Source organism: Branchiostoma floridae, chromosome 7 (genome assembly GCF_000003815.2).
Source record: "Branchiostoma floridae strain S238N-H82 chromosome 7, Bfl_VNyyK, whole genome shotgun sequence".
In the NCBI taxonomy this organism is placed as follows: Eukaryota; Metazoa; Chordata; class Leptocardii; order Amphioxiformes; family Branchiostomatidae; genus Branchiostoma; species Branchiostoma floridae.
The window spans coordinates 6,156,894-6,174,559 of NC_049985.1; the positions used below are offsets into that span (position 1 = coordinate 6,156,894).

At 41.9% G+C, this 17,666-nt stretch overlaps 2 protein-coding genes across 3 annotated transcripts in view; one reads left to right on the forward strand and one right to left on the reverse strand.

The window, feature by feature from the left end:
- LOC118419593 overlaps window positions 1-13,235 on the forward strand; it is a 52,657-nt gene extending 39,422 nt beyond the window's left edge. For both annotated transcript variants that reach the window (XM_035826043.1, XM_035826044.1), the window contains exons 3-4: window positions 11,422-11,487; window positions 11,890-13,235. In XM_035826043.1, the coding sequence (XP_035681936.1) occupies window positions 11,422-11,487; window positions 11,890-12,699 (876 nt within the window). In that variant the 3' untranslated portion in view covers window positions 12,700-13,235. The remainder of the gene's footprint in view (window positions 1-11,421; window positions 11,488-11,889) is intronic.
- Window positions 13,236-15,791: 2,556 nt separating this feature from the next.
- LOC118419383 (protein krueppel-like) lies at window positions 15,792-16,297 on the reverse strand. The gene is made up of 2 exons (XM_035825748.1): window positions 16,015-16,297; window positions 15,792-15,847 (listed from the first exon to the last, which is right to left on the reverse strand). Exons 1-2 carry the CDS (start codon window positions 16,295-16,297, stop codon window positions 15,792-15,794), a joined length of 339 nt encoding a protein of 112 aa, XP_035681641.1.
- Between the last annotated feature and the right edge of the window lie 1,369 nt (window positions 16,298-17,666).

Genomic DNA, 17,666 nt, shown 5'->3' on the forward strand with positions numbered 1-17,666 from the left:
AAAAACAAAAACAAAAAAACAACACATGATGGTCGTGGTTCGCGGGGCGTACGACAGGGACCATACAGTTATTTACAAGGGGTGAATCGGCCGACCCACTGCCAGACCCCTACGAGGTACCCGTGGACATCCACAGGGCAGCTCGCGGACGCGGTTGCCTGCCGAACATCGAGCGATAAAGGCTTAAAGCATACGACTGTTGCACGAAAGCCGCCGGAATGCCCACCGGAGCCCCCCGGGACCTCTAACGGGACGCGTGAAGAAAAAATGATTTGTGACTACGTGAGCCGATGTCTACCCGGCTTCAAAGCTCGGCCGGGGCCTACATCAGTTAGACACCGCGCGGACCCCCTATGTAATGTGACGTAGGCCTTAGGCCACATTTCCTACCCGGGGCCCGTCCGGGTTGTTTGCCGAAACGATAAATTATATGCCAATAAATATGCACAAGGCATGCCGTTGAATTATTTTTGGTATGTTTTGTGTTCTTGTTGTATTTTACATAGTACTTTTCGTTCCCCAAAGCTGCCCGGCCGGGCCCCTTTGTGGAAATGTGACGTTAGCCTTAGAGTACGAACACCGGGAGGTCTACTCACTCTGTCGGCCTGAGGTGCCCTGGCTTCCCGGCCACACAGTGTTCTCGCTACCTGGCGACGCATCATGTGGATGGAGTGACCACTGACTACCGGGTTCCCTCTTTATCTATATAAAAGTTGGGGGCGACATATTAAGTAAACACAAACCAAATGTAATCTAATAACGTTATAGGACAGGTATTCGATTATATGGTATTCCCACATTTTGTAACTGAAAGTGATACACTGTACCGTCATCAATAGAAACAAGGAGAACAGAGTTTAGCCTCCCGACCTATAGTAAGGAATTGAAGTGTGACATATCAAGTTAAAACAAAAATAATATCTAACAACGCAGGGATTGTGTCCGATTTATTCCCACATTTTGGAACTAAAGTTAAAGGTATACATCGTATCTTCATAATGTTTATTACATACTGTTCATGAGTGACTTCTCTGTCTTTTTTCCTTTCTTTGAGGTTGTTTACAAATACTTTGTGCCATGCTTAATTACCTTGTACCATGCTTAATAAATGCTTCTCTGTTACCAAGTTGTGTCATGCTTAATAAATGCCTATCTGTTACCAACTTCTCTGTTGTACCGTGCTTAATAAATACTTCTCTGTTACCAAGTTGTACATTGCTTTAGTAAATGCTTCTCTGTTACCAAGTTGTTTCATGCTTGATAAATGCCTATCTGTTACAAACTTTTCTGCTGTACCATACTTACTAAATGCTTCTCTGTTACCAACTTCTCTATTGTACCATGCTTAGTAAATGCTTCTCTGTTACCAAGTTGTACCTTGCTTATTAAATGCTTCTCTGTTACCAAGCTGTGACTTGCTTAGTAAATGCTTCTCTGTTACCAAGTTGTACCTTGCTTAGTAAATGCTTCTCTGTAACCAAGCTGTACCTTGCTTAGCAAATGCTTCCCTGTTACCAAGTTGTTTCATACTTAATAAATGCCTATCTGTTACAAACATTTCTGTTGTACCATGCTTAATAAATGCTTCTCTGTTACCAAGTTGTACCTTGCTTAGTAAATGCTTCTCTGTTACCAAGTTGTACCATGCTTAATAAATGCTTCTCTGTTACCAAGTTGTTTCATGCTTAATAAATGCCTATCTGTTACAAACGTTTCTGCTGTACCATGCTTAATAAATGCTTCTCTGTTACCAACTTCTCTGTTGTACCATGCTTAGTAAATGCTTCTCTGCTACCAAGTTGTACCTTGCTTGCTAAATGCTTCTCTGTTGCCAAGTGTACCATGCTTGATGAATGCTTCTCTGTTACCAAGTTGTACCATGCTTAGTAAATGCTTTTCTGTTACCAAGTTGTACCTTGCTTAGTAAATGCTTCTCTGTTACCAAGTTGTACCTTGCTTAATAAATGCTTCTCTGTTACCAAGTTGTACCTTGCTTAGTAAATGCTTCTCTGTTACTAAGTTATTGGTTGCACCTTGCTTCATAAATCCCATGAGAAAATTGCTGATTGACCTTTACACACGTGGTAAGACATTTCAGTGTCGCCTACAGTAATTTACAACATTTCTGGTGTATCTGTTTCCTACATTTCCATCATTTCTAGCGGACATTTAACGATTCTGATTTGTTTAAGTATGTGTCATAACCACTCCATCTTGCCGAGGTAGCTTCCCGGAGGCTTTGGGTGTGTTTATGCAGTTGTCCTCTAACTGCTATATTTGCTACCTACTGTCTGGGTATTTACAAAATCCAGATGCACCATCAAATGGCCGTACTTACAGGGGGGATACCTCGTATTTTCAATTCATATATCATCATGGAAAGCATAGTACATTGCAGTTTTTTTACCACTGGAAGGTAGTTGTGTGATACCTAAGTATTTGTATGCTTACTCCCTGTATTCCTCTCTTATTAAAGGAATATAAAAAACAGAGATTCAGTCCTACATGCAAAGACCTCTACACACGTGATCACGCATATTCTATTGGATTGTTTCAGTACCGTATGAGGCCGTACTGAGCAGATGTGACACGAAGAACTGTTAAGGGTACCTCAGACTCACCTTAAACGCAAAAGTTCACTATACAGCTTCAATCAACTATATGTCGTTTTGTAACCAAGGCGACCACGCCTGTACACAGTATTCAAGGTGGGGAAGTAAGAGCTGTTTAGTTTATTCTTCAATATTACAAACTACAAGTTTAAGAGTAATCTGAGTCATTGCCTCAATGCTTTACTTCAGCATCTTTAGATATGATGTTCGCAATTTTGCTGAAGATCAATCAGACGTCATCCTGAAGCGATCGCGAGAAGGTTCGCACAGACAACTTTCCTGGAAAAACAAGTCAATGGAACAATCGCTGGATTCTGAACCGGTCATGCATTAAAGGTCGCAGGTTCTGTGAATGAGATAACGACTTTGTTTTTCTCAAAAGGCGCCAAAATCAGAGTACTATGACGTGTGGGGTCACGGATCTACTCAAACAATATGACCTGTACATAATTAGGTATCCGGCGCCACGCTAGTCTGGGGGGTTACTTAAGTTTGGCATGGTGGCCTTGAAAAGGCGTCTGCTAAGGCTTAGGACACATTTCCAAACCGGGGCCCGGACGGGATGTTTTAAGAAACGAAAAATCTAAATGTTTACCTTATGTTTAATCTTATTTTGACATTTTGTGTATTTTGATGTCTTTCATATAATTCTAGGCTTGTGCTACGTCACATTTCCTACCCGGGGCCCGGTCGGGCTGTTTGCGGAAACGATAAATTAATGTGTATGCCAATAAATATGCACAAGGCATGCCGTGAAATTATTTTTGGTATGTTTTGTGTTCTTGTTGTATTTTACATAGTACTTTTCGTTCCCCAAAGCTGCCCGGCCGGGCCCCTTTGTGGAAATGTGACGTTAGCCTTAGAGTACGAACACCGGGAGGTCTACTCACTCTGTCGGCCTGAGGTGCCCTGGCTTCCCGGCCACACAGTGTTCTCGCTACCTGGCGACGCATCATGTGGATGGAGTGACCACTGACTACCGGGTTCCCTCTTTATCTATATAAAAGTTGGGGGCGACATATTAAGTAAACACAAACCAAATGTAATCTAATAACGTTATAGGACAGGTATTCGATTATATGGTATTCCCACATTTTGTAACTGAAAGTGATACACTGTACCGTCATCAATAGAAACAAGGAGAACAGAGTTTAGCCTCCCGACCTATAGTAAGGAATTGAAGTGTGACATATCAAGTTAAAACAAAAATAATATCTAACAACGCAGGGCTTGTGTCCGATTTATTCCCACATTTTGGAACTAAAGTTAAAGTTATACATCGTATCTTCATAATATTTATTACGTACTGTTCATGAGTGACTTCTCTGTCTTTTTTCCTTTCTATGAGGTTGTTTACAAATACTTTGTACCATGCTTAATTACCTTGTACCATGCTTACTAAATGCTTCTCTGTTGCCAAGTGTACCATGCTTAATAAATGCTTCTCTGTTACCAAGTTGTGTCATGCTTAATAAATGCCTATCTGTTACAAACGTTTCTGCTGTACCATGCTTAATAAATGCTTCTCTGCTACCAAGTTGTACCTTGCTTACTAAATGCTTCTCTGTTGCCAAGTGTACCATGCTTGATGAATGCTTCTCTGTTACCAAGTTGTACCTTGCTTAGTAAATGCTTCTCTGTTACCAAGTTGTACCTTGCTTAATAAATGCTTCTCTGTTACCAAGTTGTACCTTGCTTAGTAAATGCTTCTCTGTTACTAACTTATTGGTTGCACCTTGCTTCAAAAATCCCATGAGAAAATGGCTGATTGACCTTTACACACGTGGTAAGGCATTTCAGTGTCGCCTACAGTAATTCACAACATTTCTGGTGTATCTGTTTTCTACATTTCCATCATTTCTAGCAGAAATTTAACGATTCTGATTTGTTTAAGTATGTGTTATAACCACCCCATCTTTCCGTGCTAGCTTCCCGGAGGCTTTGGGTGTGTTTATGCAGTTGTCCTCTAACTGCTATATTTGCTACCTATTGTCTGGGTATTTACAACATCCAGATGCACCATCAAATGGCCGCACTTACAGGGGGGATACCTCGTATTTTCAATTCATATATCATCATGGAAAGCATAGTACATTGCAGTTTTTTTACCACTGGAAGGTAGTTGTGTGATACCTAAGTATTTGTATGCTTACTCCCTGTATTCCTCTCTTATTAAAGGAATATAAAAACCAGAGATTCAGTCCTACATGCAAAGACCTCTACACACGTGATCACGCATATTCTATTGGATTGTTTCAGTACCGTATGAGGCCGTACTGAGCAGATGTGACACGAAGAACTGTTAAGGGTACCTCAGACTCACCTTAAACGCAAAAGTTCACTATACAGCTTCAATCAACTATATGTCGTTTTGTAACCAAGGCGACCACGCCTGTACACAGTATTCAAGGTGGGGAAGTAAGAGCTGTTTAGTTTATTCTTCAATATTACAAACTACAAGTTTAAGAGTAATCTGAGTCATTGCCTCAATGCTTTACTTCAGCATCTTTAGATATGACGTTCGCAATTTTGCTGAAGATAAATTCCTGATCAATCAGACGTCATCCTGAAGCGATCGCGAGAAGGTTCGCACAGACAACTTTCCTGGAAAAACAAGTCAAGGGAACAATCGCTGGATTCTGATCCGGTCATGCAATAAAGGTCGCAGGTTCTGTGAATGAGATAAAGACTTTGTTTTTCTCAAAAGGCGCCAAAATCGTCTTACATGATTGCATGAGCTAACGACTTTGTTTTTCCCAAATGATAAATTCAGCAACTCTTGAAGCCAGGACATTTGTTCTGATATTAACTTTGCACAAGTTTGTCGGAGATCATACATTTTTGTGTGGGTTTGTTCGTCAGCGTGTATGTATGTTTGTTTGTTTGGTTGTGCGTGTGTGTTTATGTACGTGCCTCTCTGTTTTTACAAGTGTGTGTCTAAGTATGTGAGTTTCGTGTCTCTTTCATTGTCACTTTATTTATGTGTTTGTTTATGTGTGTGTACATGCCTCTTTGCGTTATGAGTGTCTTATTGTGCCACTTTCACGTTCACATTGTGTCTTTGTGTCTTTGCGTGTGCGTGTGTTTATGTTTGTGTGTGTGTGTCACTTTCATTTTATTTGTGGGTGGATGTTTGTATGCACTGTGCGTGCGTGTGTTTGTGTGTGTCTATGCGTGCGTGTGTTTGTGTTTGCGTATGTCTGTGTCTGTGCGTGCATGTGATTGTGTTTGTTTGCATGTTTGTGTGTGTGGCTTTGCGTGTGTGTGTGTGCATGTGTGTGTTTGCATGTTTGCGTGTTTGTCTGTGTGTGGCTGTTTGTGTGTGTGTGTGTGTGCATGTGTGTGTTTGCATGTTTGTGTGTGTGTCTGTGTGTGTCTGTTTGTGTGTGTGTGTGTGCGTGTGTGTGCATGTGTGTATGTGTGTGCATGTTTGTGGCTGTGTCTGTGTGTGGCTTTTTTTTTGGTGTGTGTGTGTGTGTGTATACATGTGTGTATGTGTGTGCTTGCATGTCTGTGTGTGTGTGTGTGCGTGTGTGAAGTGCTTTGCGTCAGTCGGCGTAAAAAAAACTATAGCAAAACGTGCCAAGAGGCTTGTTTTGAGCTTTTGTCGAATATGCGTTGGGACACCAATAAAGATTCCATTAAAAATAATATAAAACTTTCCATTTTGAGCAAATAAAAAAATGCTATTTACAAAACATGGTGTCATGTACTGAATATAGGACGGATAGATCAGGAGTGGTCATTTCAAAGTGACCATTGTGTCAAGTCCGGTTGTTTTGTAAGCTGCGCGCTGTAATAGCTGTGACATGTAGATATAAATCTAAAGTGCTATGACGTGTGGGGTCACGGATCTACTCAAACAATATGACCTGTACATAATTAGGTATCCGGCGCCACGCTAGTCTGTTACTTAAGTTCGGCATGGTGGCCTTGAAAAGGCGTCTGCTAGGGCGTAGGTCACATTTCCAAACTGGGGCCATGTCGGGATGTTTTAAGAAACGAAAAATCAAAATGTTTACCTAAAAATAGACACATATCATGGCCATGAATCTTATTTTGACATTTTGTGTATTTTGATGTCTTTCATATAATTCTTTTCGCTCAGGAAAGCTACCCGTCCGGGCCCCGGTTTGGAAATGTGACCTAAGCCTAACAAGAACACCTGTTCCGCCATACCTTCCATTGTATTTTGCAGAATCTTAATAAATAGATAAAATAAATAAAAGAGTACTTTGTGTCTGAAGATTAAACACGGTCTCACGAGCATATCTCACCTGTGCAGAATGTTTTTGACTCTTCAGAGGGAGGGAAAGTTGGCAAATTGGGGAGGCAATACATAACGCCGACGGTGCGAAAACTGAAACCATTCGTGAACGGCATCGTCTAGATTTTGCTGATCGGTGCAGTTGTTAGTGGGCAGGTCGAGAATCTTAATACAAAACAATACTTCCATCTTCATGAAAGTAATTATACAAAAGAAGACAAAGCTACATGTTGCACACCAGTCTATTGCTTCTATACAAAAAGGAAGCAACGTCGACATTTCTAGCAGATGAAGGACGTACATTCGACAAAATATTATATAATTATATAATAATAATCATCATCTGGTGTATTTTGCCAGCCAGTAGGTACCCAATGTGTTGAATAATAAGGCTGTTTAACGTAGTCGAGGCACCTCCTCGAGCACCGGACCCCCGTTTTACGTCCCTCCCGGAAGACGATTTCGTGGAAAGCTTCGTGAGGCTACAGCAATCTGGTCGTCCTTGGTTGGGGGTCTCCCAACCGAGCACTGTCCGGACCGTAGCGTTGCTTAACTTCCGAGATCGAGGGATCGGATGTACCAACGCGCCACGCGGCCGTAGCTAACTACGATTTACTTGTCGGTGGTAGGACAAAATTCGAGGTAGGAAAAATGATAGCTAGGACATACTAAAGTTTATTAGTCAAAGTATTGCCCGCAGTTTGTGGTGGATATGACGTTATTGCTCTCCAATTCCGCGTTCTCTGAGTACCGCTGTAGTGTTGTGTGAAGGCTCTATTACACCCAGCGGTGATAAGGCTTCACTACCGATATGAAAAAATGCACTGTTCAAATGTTCTGAAACAATGTGATATGTGGGCTTATTGCACTCGTTTCAAATTTAATTGAAAATGATTATCGTTTTTACTGGCAATCGCAAGGTGGCAGTTCTTTATATAAAAACAATACATCCTGCACAAACCCAAATACGTCACTTCCTTTCTCCCGGACCAAGCAGATACAGAAATTACTATCTTCAGAGGTTTTCTTCGGAGACCCCAGGAGAGACTTTATATAGACTTAGACTTAGGGGCTCCCGTGTGGTCCGACACATGAGGCAGTGTCAGGAGAGAGGAAGGTGAAAAAATCGCGACCATTGAAAATTCCAACTTTCTTGGGGAACCAAACAAATCGAGCGTGCCTGGGCCGTCTTAGCTCAACAGAGCGCCACATTATCATAAAGATTTAACTTGGACAGTTTTAGCGCGATATGCAAACCAGACAAGCGTTGCCTCCGCTCCAACACATTCACAAGTAAACAAATAAAGAGACAACAATCCTTCCCGGAGTCCTTGGGTAATGAGGAACAAAAAAAAGTAGATAACAAAAGATTCGATCCTTCTCCTTAACGATGATTTTGTTGAAACGTAGTTCTCAGGACCATCTTTATCTTAAGCTGGTAAATATGACCGTCCGACCTAGGAAAGGGCCAATTTTCCCACTCCACAAGGAATGTCAGTGATGACAACCAGGCATGTGAGTGAAGAAGACCATTCGGCACTAACTCAAGGTAAATGTAGTAGAACTTTGAGGTAGGAAATGGTGAACCAGATCAGGTAATACTGCTTATCATATCTCGTGAATATGGCGAACACATGCCGTTTAAAACCTAACTCTGCAGGATATGCATGCCATACACACACATATATCGAACGAAACACGTGTTAAAACGACGTGATCCGGGCAAGCCCACACACAGAGGTTTCAAGTGACCCTTTCCAAAATGGCCGTGTGGAGAATAGAAACTCCGGCCAGGCAGGAGCAGTATAAAGTACCAAATACAGGTTTGATATAAAGAATAATGACCCTTCAGGGAACTGGAGAATGGAACAGCTACAACCTATCCGTCATTTTACTATACATGTATTTATTCAATCACAGTTACCTCACGGGACAAACTTTTAAATTTAGCTTCATTTATAATGTTTTTCTAGTAGTGTTGAATGAAAAAAAGACATTCCAACTCATAAATTTGTAGAAACAATTCTAAAGAAGTACCAAAGTCACGTACCATTGTTGTTCTCATACAGCTCTCTTGAAGAGGGATTGTCATCCATGCTTCAGCCATTTTCCATACATCGCTTGTCGTGCAGAGCACATGGTAAATCTCTGACTGACGAAGTTGGTAACCTGTCCATAGTAAATATTACACAAAGTGGCAAACAATATCGATCAGTTTGAAGGAACATGGCGGCAGGCGACCTTTAGTAGTAAAACCGGTTGCACACAAGTTCGCATATCGTGCATGTACAGTGATGACGCCATCTAGCGATCTCATGTACCATTACACGCACCACTAAGCTTAGGCCCAATCGAGACACAGTTTTTACCGATATCTGTGGAGATGTCGGGAGGGATCTGGAACGTTGGCTGCGGGACACCCGTAGCGCTTGCAGTTGTAACAAGGAAAGATCTTACCTCTCTCCTTCTGAACTGGCGACTTGTCCCGCAACTCTGATATACTCGCAACTAACCTAACTCAGTAACTGCTAACTTCAACAAATCCCTGACCTATCTTGACCCCTTGCAACTGCCTGATTACCCGATCACACAGTCATAATCAGCTATATAGCCTAATGAGCCCGCGTTATATGCTAATGAGCCCTCCCGAAGTCGGGACGCATCTACACGTACGCGGAAGTCAATGTCTACGGACCAACGTCTGAGTAAGTCTGGATATAAATGGAAACAGGGACAAGTACGATATACATGTATTCATCTGGGATACAACCTCCTTGATCGAGTTCATGATCGACGCCTCGGAGTACAGCCGCACGCACTTTCGTGCAGCTATGACGAAAACAAATAGACACTCTCTCTTCTGGAGATGTCGTCAAACAAAAGCTTATGATAAATGGTAAGTTAACAGAAATATTAGCTCATTTTTTTTGCATGTAACTGATCATAAGACATCCTTTAGTGTCGAAAATATGCGTTACGGCAAACCTTGGATGTAAACCTAGATGGAAGTAGCTGATTGGACGCGGGGGTTTATGACGTCATAAAAAGTTTATGACACTGTAAAACACCCCTTCCAAATTTTAAAATGGAACATTCCAGAACATTCCACGGTTCGGTTTGCCCGGGTCACGTGACTGGGATACCTCGCTCAGAGTAGAGTGAACTGGCTACGAAATAGGCCAAACTACAAGTTGTACGACCAGAAAAAGTGCAACAGTGATTATAAACAATTCTCTAGGTCGTATTATACGGTACAGTGCAGTATTACTTCATTTCGACGAATAATAGGCGTGAAAAATACATTTGCACTCGACGGCTGATGACGTCATCGATCTGGACGAGGTCACGGCGTCCTAGGTCACTCCGACCTAACCTCTCGGAGCAGAGCGAACTGGTCATTTCACTTCTTGCCTTGATCCGTTAAGACGTAAAAAAATTTCGTGGTGACTTGACGTGAAATTTCGTTTATTTTACCAACGCATTCGAATCAGAATCATGGATGTCAGCCAAGGTAACGACGTTTACCGACTCGATTATATCGCACTGAATGAGAGTGTGAAGAAGATGCGCCTTCGGGCTCGTCTTCTGGAGGAGCGGGGAATCAAACTCCCGAAGGTGAGTCATACAATCGTTGTAAAAAAGTACTCAAAGCGGTCAGCAAATGATCTGAACTAAAGTTGCGATAGGATCGGTTTAAAAATCTGGTGTTCTAAAACTGTTCATGCATGCATGCCTGATGTTCTAGAATGTAATTACCATCTATCGGCCCAATGGGTCAGGTACAGTTATGTTAGTCCGTGCACTACTGATCTCCACAGCGTTCGGTCGTCTGTAGCTGCATTGATCGCTTCTTTAGCACGTTTAAATAGTATTTGTTAGTTTCTTTTCCCCGGGATGTATTCATAACATTTTACCTTCTCCCCAGGCGCCGTCCAAGAGGCAGGCATGCGCAGCAGTGGCGGCACCCGTCCCCCTGTCCGTCTCGGAGGGGGACGTGGTGGCCCGTCAGGGACCGCTCTCCCAGCCGGGGGCAAAGGTATGGCTCAGTTTTAACTTCAAGAGTTTTACACGGATTGTAAGTTGAAAAAATAAGCAAGGGCTAAATCATTTCGTGACAAGAGTATGTCTGATAAGAGAATCTTTTTTTAAGCATAGATAAGTAGAAGCGCATTTATGCTGCCCAGTCCGGTATCTATCCTTGGTGCTGATCTGACGTCACGACCCATTATTGACTGGGGTATATTGCAAAGAAAAGAGTACTCGCACATTACACAAACGGAGGTGATTGAAGAATAGAGAAATCTTACATGTTATAGATACATAGTTGTAGCACTGTTTATGTATCTTGTACAATAACAACGTAGCGGTAATATAAATTCTCCCGAATTTATCCTTTACTCGTTGAGGTACAAAAACGTGTAGATAAAAACGATAGAAATTGATAAAGAAATTAAAAAAGTAAAAACTCGAAGCGTCTTAGCAGCTTATACCCTCTCTTATAGTTCTGTTGATTTAATCCTTTGTTGATATCATACTTTACAGGACACTTCCTCCAGCACTCCGGCGCTAGTGCACCCTTCGAACGTCCCGTCTCAGGTCCCAAACAAGGTGAGTTCTGTTTAACATACTAGTAACTTATCTACAAAATCTGACTGCTTCAGGAAGAAGTTAACGTTATTGCTGAATGGAACGGAAGCGATTATGAGATTTGATAGTCCTGTTTGGTGACATCTTTGTCGTGTGTAACGAATCATATCTGATCCATAGTAAATGTTGGACACTTTGGAGTTGATAGCTATTAGAAACATCCTTATTCTTTACCCCAGTCTAGAATAACTAGTTCGTTTTGCCAATAAAGCAGTTAATTGATTAATAGATTAATTTTTAAGTGGATTCATTCATTAATTGATTGATTGAGTTATCTGTTATTTACCGAACAAAATTATCTGGTATTGCTGTGCAGACTTTACTTACAGCAAAGCTTATCACGTCTCTTATACTTGTTATTAGGGCATATCAGCACCGACCGTCCGGGCAAAAACATCCCAACTCCCGAGCAAGATGGCGGAAGGGCTACAGAAGGATGAGGAGCTCGAGATGTCGGTGGGGCTTCTGTGTAGTGCCGCCATAGGGGGTGCATGCAGACAGCTCCTCGGAGATCTCATTCCATCCGGAGATCATGAGCTAGAAACCACAGACAGGAATCTTCTTGAACTGCTGGAGCCTGTCCTTCAGCAAAAGGGGGTAGAAGATAAGAAGGAAGAGGAGCTGGAGAGAGCCGAGAAGAAAGAAGACGGCCTCCATCTGATGGCGGAGCCAGAGCAGAACTCCCCAAAAGAGATTCCATCCGGAGATCATGAGCTAGAAAACACAGACCTTGATGAACTGCAGCCTGCCCTTCAGCAGAAGGCGGTAGAAGATATCGAGAAGAATGATCCGGAGCTGGAAAGAGCCGTGCATTTCCTTTCATCCACGGCGATTCTTGACGCCGGCAGAGAGCTCCTCGAGGAGATGGCGCTGTCATGTGATAGGGAGTTGGGAGAGGAGAGCAGTGGTCTGGAGAAGCAGGAGAAGAATGTTCTCCAACAGGAGAAAGCTGATCTCGCCCTCCAGCAGGAGAGAACTGAGTGTAGTCTCCAGGAGGAGAAGACAGAAGATGGCCTCCATCCGGAGGAGCCAGAGCAGAACTTACCAAAAAAGATTCATCAGAAAAAAACTACAAAGAAGGGCTGGAAGGCACGGGGGAGGAGGGTGGTCAGGAGGTTGAGGAGAGCGTTCCGCGTCCTCACCTCGTGCTGCCGGCCCTGTGTAGCCCCGTAGTGCTTTAATGAGTTAATGGTAGCGAAATGTGTTAATGTTAGTGAAATTTAGGTTGAATGGTGAATCTTTAATGTTAGCGAAGTTTATGTTGAATGAAATGGAAAAGATTGATGTTCGCGAAATGTATCATGTGGAATGGAAAAGCTTTCTTCATGTTCGGGAAATTGATGTACAATTGAAAAGTTTTTTATGTTCGCGAAATTGATGTAGAATGGAAAAGCTTTCTTAATGTTCGCAAAATTGATGAAGAATGGAAAAGCTTCCTTAATATCAGCGAAAAACAATGTTGGATGGAGCTCTCTTAATGTTTGCGAAATTTAAGGCTGAATGGATAAGTTTAATGCTAGCACAATTTATGCTTAAAAAAACAATGAGAGGGCTAGCGAAATGTGAACATACAGATGTAGTAAACGATAACGATACATTACTGTTTTACAGTACTATTGTTAACATGTTAGTAATGCTAGCTCGAAAAAGTGTAATCATGGTTCTCCATGGCTGTTCCATTTATAAGAATAAACCGAATGGAAGATGAATTTATTCTTTGCAGTTTTTGTGTTAACACATTCTAGTAGATCATAGAATTACCCATACATATGAAGCAGACGTAGCTATATGCCATGGGTATTTTATGAGAATTTCTCTGGTACATTTATAGTCTCAGTACATCACTGGTTGTAGTCACATACCCACACATGCGCCGACGACTGGATAGTGTAGGTCTGGACACCCTTCCAGCAGGACATACTGAACGTCACCTGATAGAATTAAGGGAACACTGGGGTTCTCTGATAGCCCCTTAATTACCCCATGTAAAGGCCAAAGTCGCTAAGGGAAACAGAATCGAGTAGAGAGGAATACAATGTATATAAAGTTTGTAGTATTACAGATCCGTGTACATGAACAAACTCCACCCCTAGATTGTCAGTTACTTGGCTGACTATAGTCTAAAGCCGCGAAAGTTGTGTTCCATTCTACAAACAGCTCCCTTTACTTGCCACAAACATTATCTTCGAAGTCGCTGGTATATATATACAGTGCTAGTTAAGGGTTAATGACCCGCCCCGAGGTGTATATGGTGTCATGACGCCTGGTCCTTTGCTATAACCACCGAAGAAAAGTGGTTTCATGAGGTGTTTATAGCAAAAGACCAGGTGTTATTACACCATGTACAACGAGGAACCTGCGGGTCATTAACGTTATTATCATATAGCGTACCCAAATTTGCAAACTCCTGTGTGACGCATAGATCCCTTGGTACTGTACGTTTGAACTCCTTTTACGTGTGAATTTCTGAAAATTCACATTTATTATTTGGTAAATACATTTGTAAGATTACAGATTGCATTTTGAAACCAAACTTTCCATAGAAAATATTCGAAACATCGCATTCTTTGGCTTTTTAGAACAACGAAACTCATTGTCAATGTTAACAGCCATTCCCCCTTGCAGTCTGTACTTATTCCCTCTGCTCTGGCATATGTTTCGCTCCTTTTAGTTGGCTTATGCCTGCATATCCTTTACTTTCTTGTGTGTATCGCTCCTCCTGGTTGGTCAGAATGAATCGACAACGGTGCCGGTGTAGATTCATTCTGACCAATCAGAAGGAGGATACACACCGACCTGGCCGGAATCTATGTGTTACGGGGTCATAACCAAAGTAGAACGGGGCCTTCTGATTGGTCCGCGGCGCCTGGCTATATGATAATCAATGTGGCTATAATCATACTAACACAAACCTGCTTCCTTATATGGGATCTCATCAAACAACTTTATTGAAGAAAATGAATGACTTGAAGAAACCAAGGAGGTTAAATTCTTGATTTTAACCTCCTTGAAGAAACAAATGTAACAGATCAATAACATCATATCAAGTTTCGACTTTTAACAACAAGTTCTAGTAATATCATAAGATGACAACTTAGTTCTGGTAAATAGGATTATATAAACTATGCTATCCGTACCTAGCTTTGCTTTCCATTCTTGACTGTTACGCCAACTTCGAAAGTTTTCTTCCAGTCAGACTAATAGAAACCGAACAACTTACTTTGCTACACGCACACTAGATGCTTAACATTTCCCATAGAGAGTAGCAAAATTTTATATGAAACAAGACCTACTCTGGTAAAAATCAACTTTATATGGTTCTAAACTCGGTACAAGACCGTACAAAACTAGTAAATATAATACATGAAATGGTAAAGCATTTCACAGCTAACTCACAAACAGGGACCTTAAGTCAAGTACTTCTATGAAGAAGGTTGTTAACACCAGAATTAAACAACTACTTCTAGTTGTATAACATAGCCACTCCCTAACAATACTAGTGCATAGAAACAAAAGTAAACAAAGTGAAGTGGTTATGTACATCTTTTTCACCCTACAGACTGACAATGTCCATACAGCTGGGCTGGGTAGATGGGGAATTATAACGAAATATGTATATAAATGATATAAGGCCATATTGATTTGATTATACGGAGGACATCTGCACATGCAGCAATTTTTGGCCATTTCCAAAAATAAAAATAAAATGTTTTCAACCATACTGTAGACTAAATCGTACAAAGCAGCTTCAAAAGAAGCAAATATATGCCATGGCGCCACGGATTGAAAAACAAATCAGAAAAAACTATCGGAAAACGTAGTATTGTCAAAGAATATTCCAAGGTCAAAGAAGATGTGAAAGAACAACAATGACGAATCTATTGCTTGGTATGCCATATTCCGGTGCTCAGGTATTTGTTCAAGCTTCCTGGCCACTTTGATTTCATAACGAAGGCAACTTTTTTCAATCAGTCAAACTTTTTTTATTTGCACGTTCGCATCAGCTTTTGGTTCCCATGTGCTGTCATCTATATAATCAAATCAACATGGCCTAATGGCATACATCTAGAGATAACTACTAGTAATAACCAATAAGCTGAGTACACAAAACAAAAATGTAAAAAAAACACAACTAAAATTCAGAAACTAGCTATGGTTGGATGCAACCCTTCACATTCACTATCAGATCATCATCTCTAGTGGTAGATTCTTTACCATACATCCACAGACACTAGTGCGCTTTCTGAGTCGTCCTCACTTGCCCCTTATGTGCTTTCTAAGACTATCTCTTTCACTGAAGTGCCTGCTGCACTCCTCACACCTGTAAGGTTTCTCCCGTGTGAGTCTGCATGTGTCTCTTCAGATTTCCAGGCTCACTGAACTGCCTGCTGCACTCCTCACACTTGTAGCGTTTTTCACCTGTGTGAGTGCGCATGTGTTTCTTTAGAGCACTCAGATGACTGAACTGTTTGGTGCACTCCTCACACTGGTAGGGTTTCTCCCCTGTGTGAGCTCGCATGTGACTTTTAAGAGCACTCAGATGACTGAACTGCCTGCTGCACTCCTCACACTTGTTGGGTTTCTCCCCTGTGTGAGTCCGCATGTGATGCTTCAGGTTACACAGCTCACTGAACTGCCTGCTGCACTCCTCACACTGGTAGGGTTTCTCGCCCGTGTGTTTCCGCATGTGTTTCTTCAGATTACTCAGCTCACTGAACTGTCTGCTGCACTCTTCACACTTGTAAGGTTTCTCCCCTGTGTGAGTCCGCATGTGCCTCTTTAGAGCACCCAGCTCACTGAACTGCCTGCTGCACTCCTCACACTTGTAGGGTTTCTCACCTGTGTGAGTCCGCATGTGTTTCTTCAGATTTTTCAGCTGACTAAATTGCTTGCTGCACTCCTCACACTTGTAATGTTTCTCCCCTGTGTGAGTTTGCATGTGGGTCTTCAGATTACTCAGCTGACTGAACTGCCTGCTGCACTCCTCACACCTGTAGGGTTTCTCCCCTGTGTGAGTCCGGATGTGGCTCTTAAGATGACCCAGATGACTGAAGCACCTGCTGCACTCCTCACACCTGTAGTGTTTCTCTCCTGCCTTAGATTGCACATATTTTCCTGTCTTTCTCCTGGCTCCATCCAAAGTCTGCATGCTGCTTGTGGACGCCATCCTCCTAGATCCAGTGCAACTTCTATAGAGACCAGATGATCGATCATTAAAACACGAGACATTGGATTAAAATCGTCTAACAAAAATGCCATCGCAGTTCCCACAGAAGATGTTAGACTTATTAAATCTATATCACTTCTTGCAGAGTCCAAGACATATGTACCACTGAACAAATTCAATCATGATTATAGCATGTCTAGAACATGACGCATCATACTGATCCCATCACAGCTTCTGGAGTTATTGGGTTTAAACAAAATCATCTCCTAGGGAAAGCATTGGCACACTTGTCAGAACACCAACAATCGCACAATAATATAGGTTCCGCCCCTGGGGCGTCGCCAAAATATTCATGAGAAAAATTCTTTTTTTTTTTTTACCCGTAACGTGCTTTGCCATACTATGATAAACCCCTCAAACTCAGCCCGTCCAATCTTGACAGGGCATTGTATGAATTCCCTTCAGACCACGCTGCAACAGGCAGTGATGGTCAGACATCGAAGTTAGGGCTGCCCATTGACAAGCATGTTGAAATACACTGAATGAAGGCTTCAAAAAAGTACTAACCCATAGTTCAATCTTTAAAATTCTTCTCCACCAGAAAGTCACTTGGGTCTAGTTTATAAGCATTCAAAGAAAACAGAGGGTTGTTCGGCTCATTCTCGGAGAAAAGCTCGCTCTATGAAAGAAACCTCACCTTTGACCCATTTTCCCTCCTGATACAACCAGTAGCACCCTATAACTAAAACCTGTCCTAACACCAGCTGAACTGCTGAACTGAACAAATTTTGACCCAAACAGGAAAGCTTAGACCCTACCTGTCTCTTCTAAGTCAAAAAGTCTCCAGATTGGGCAAAAATTTTCAAGGAAAAGAAGGATTTTCAAGGATTTTAAGTCACACCCAAATCGTCTTCCCATTTTTTGCCCTCTACCGCGCAACGCAACTCTGACGTCAGCCCTACTGGGTACCCGA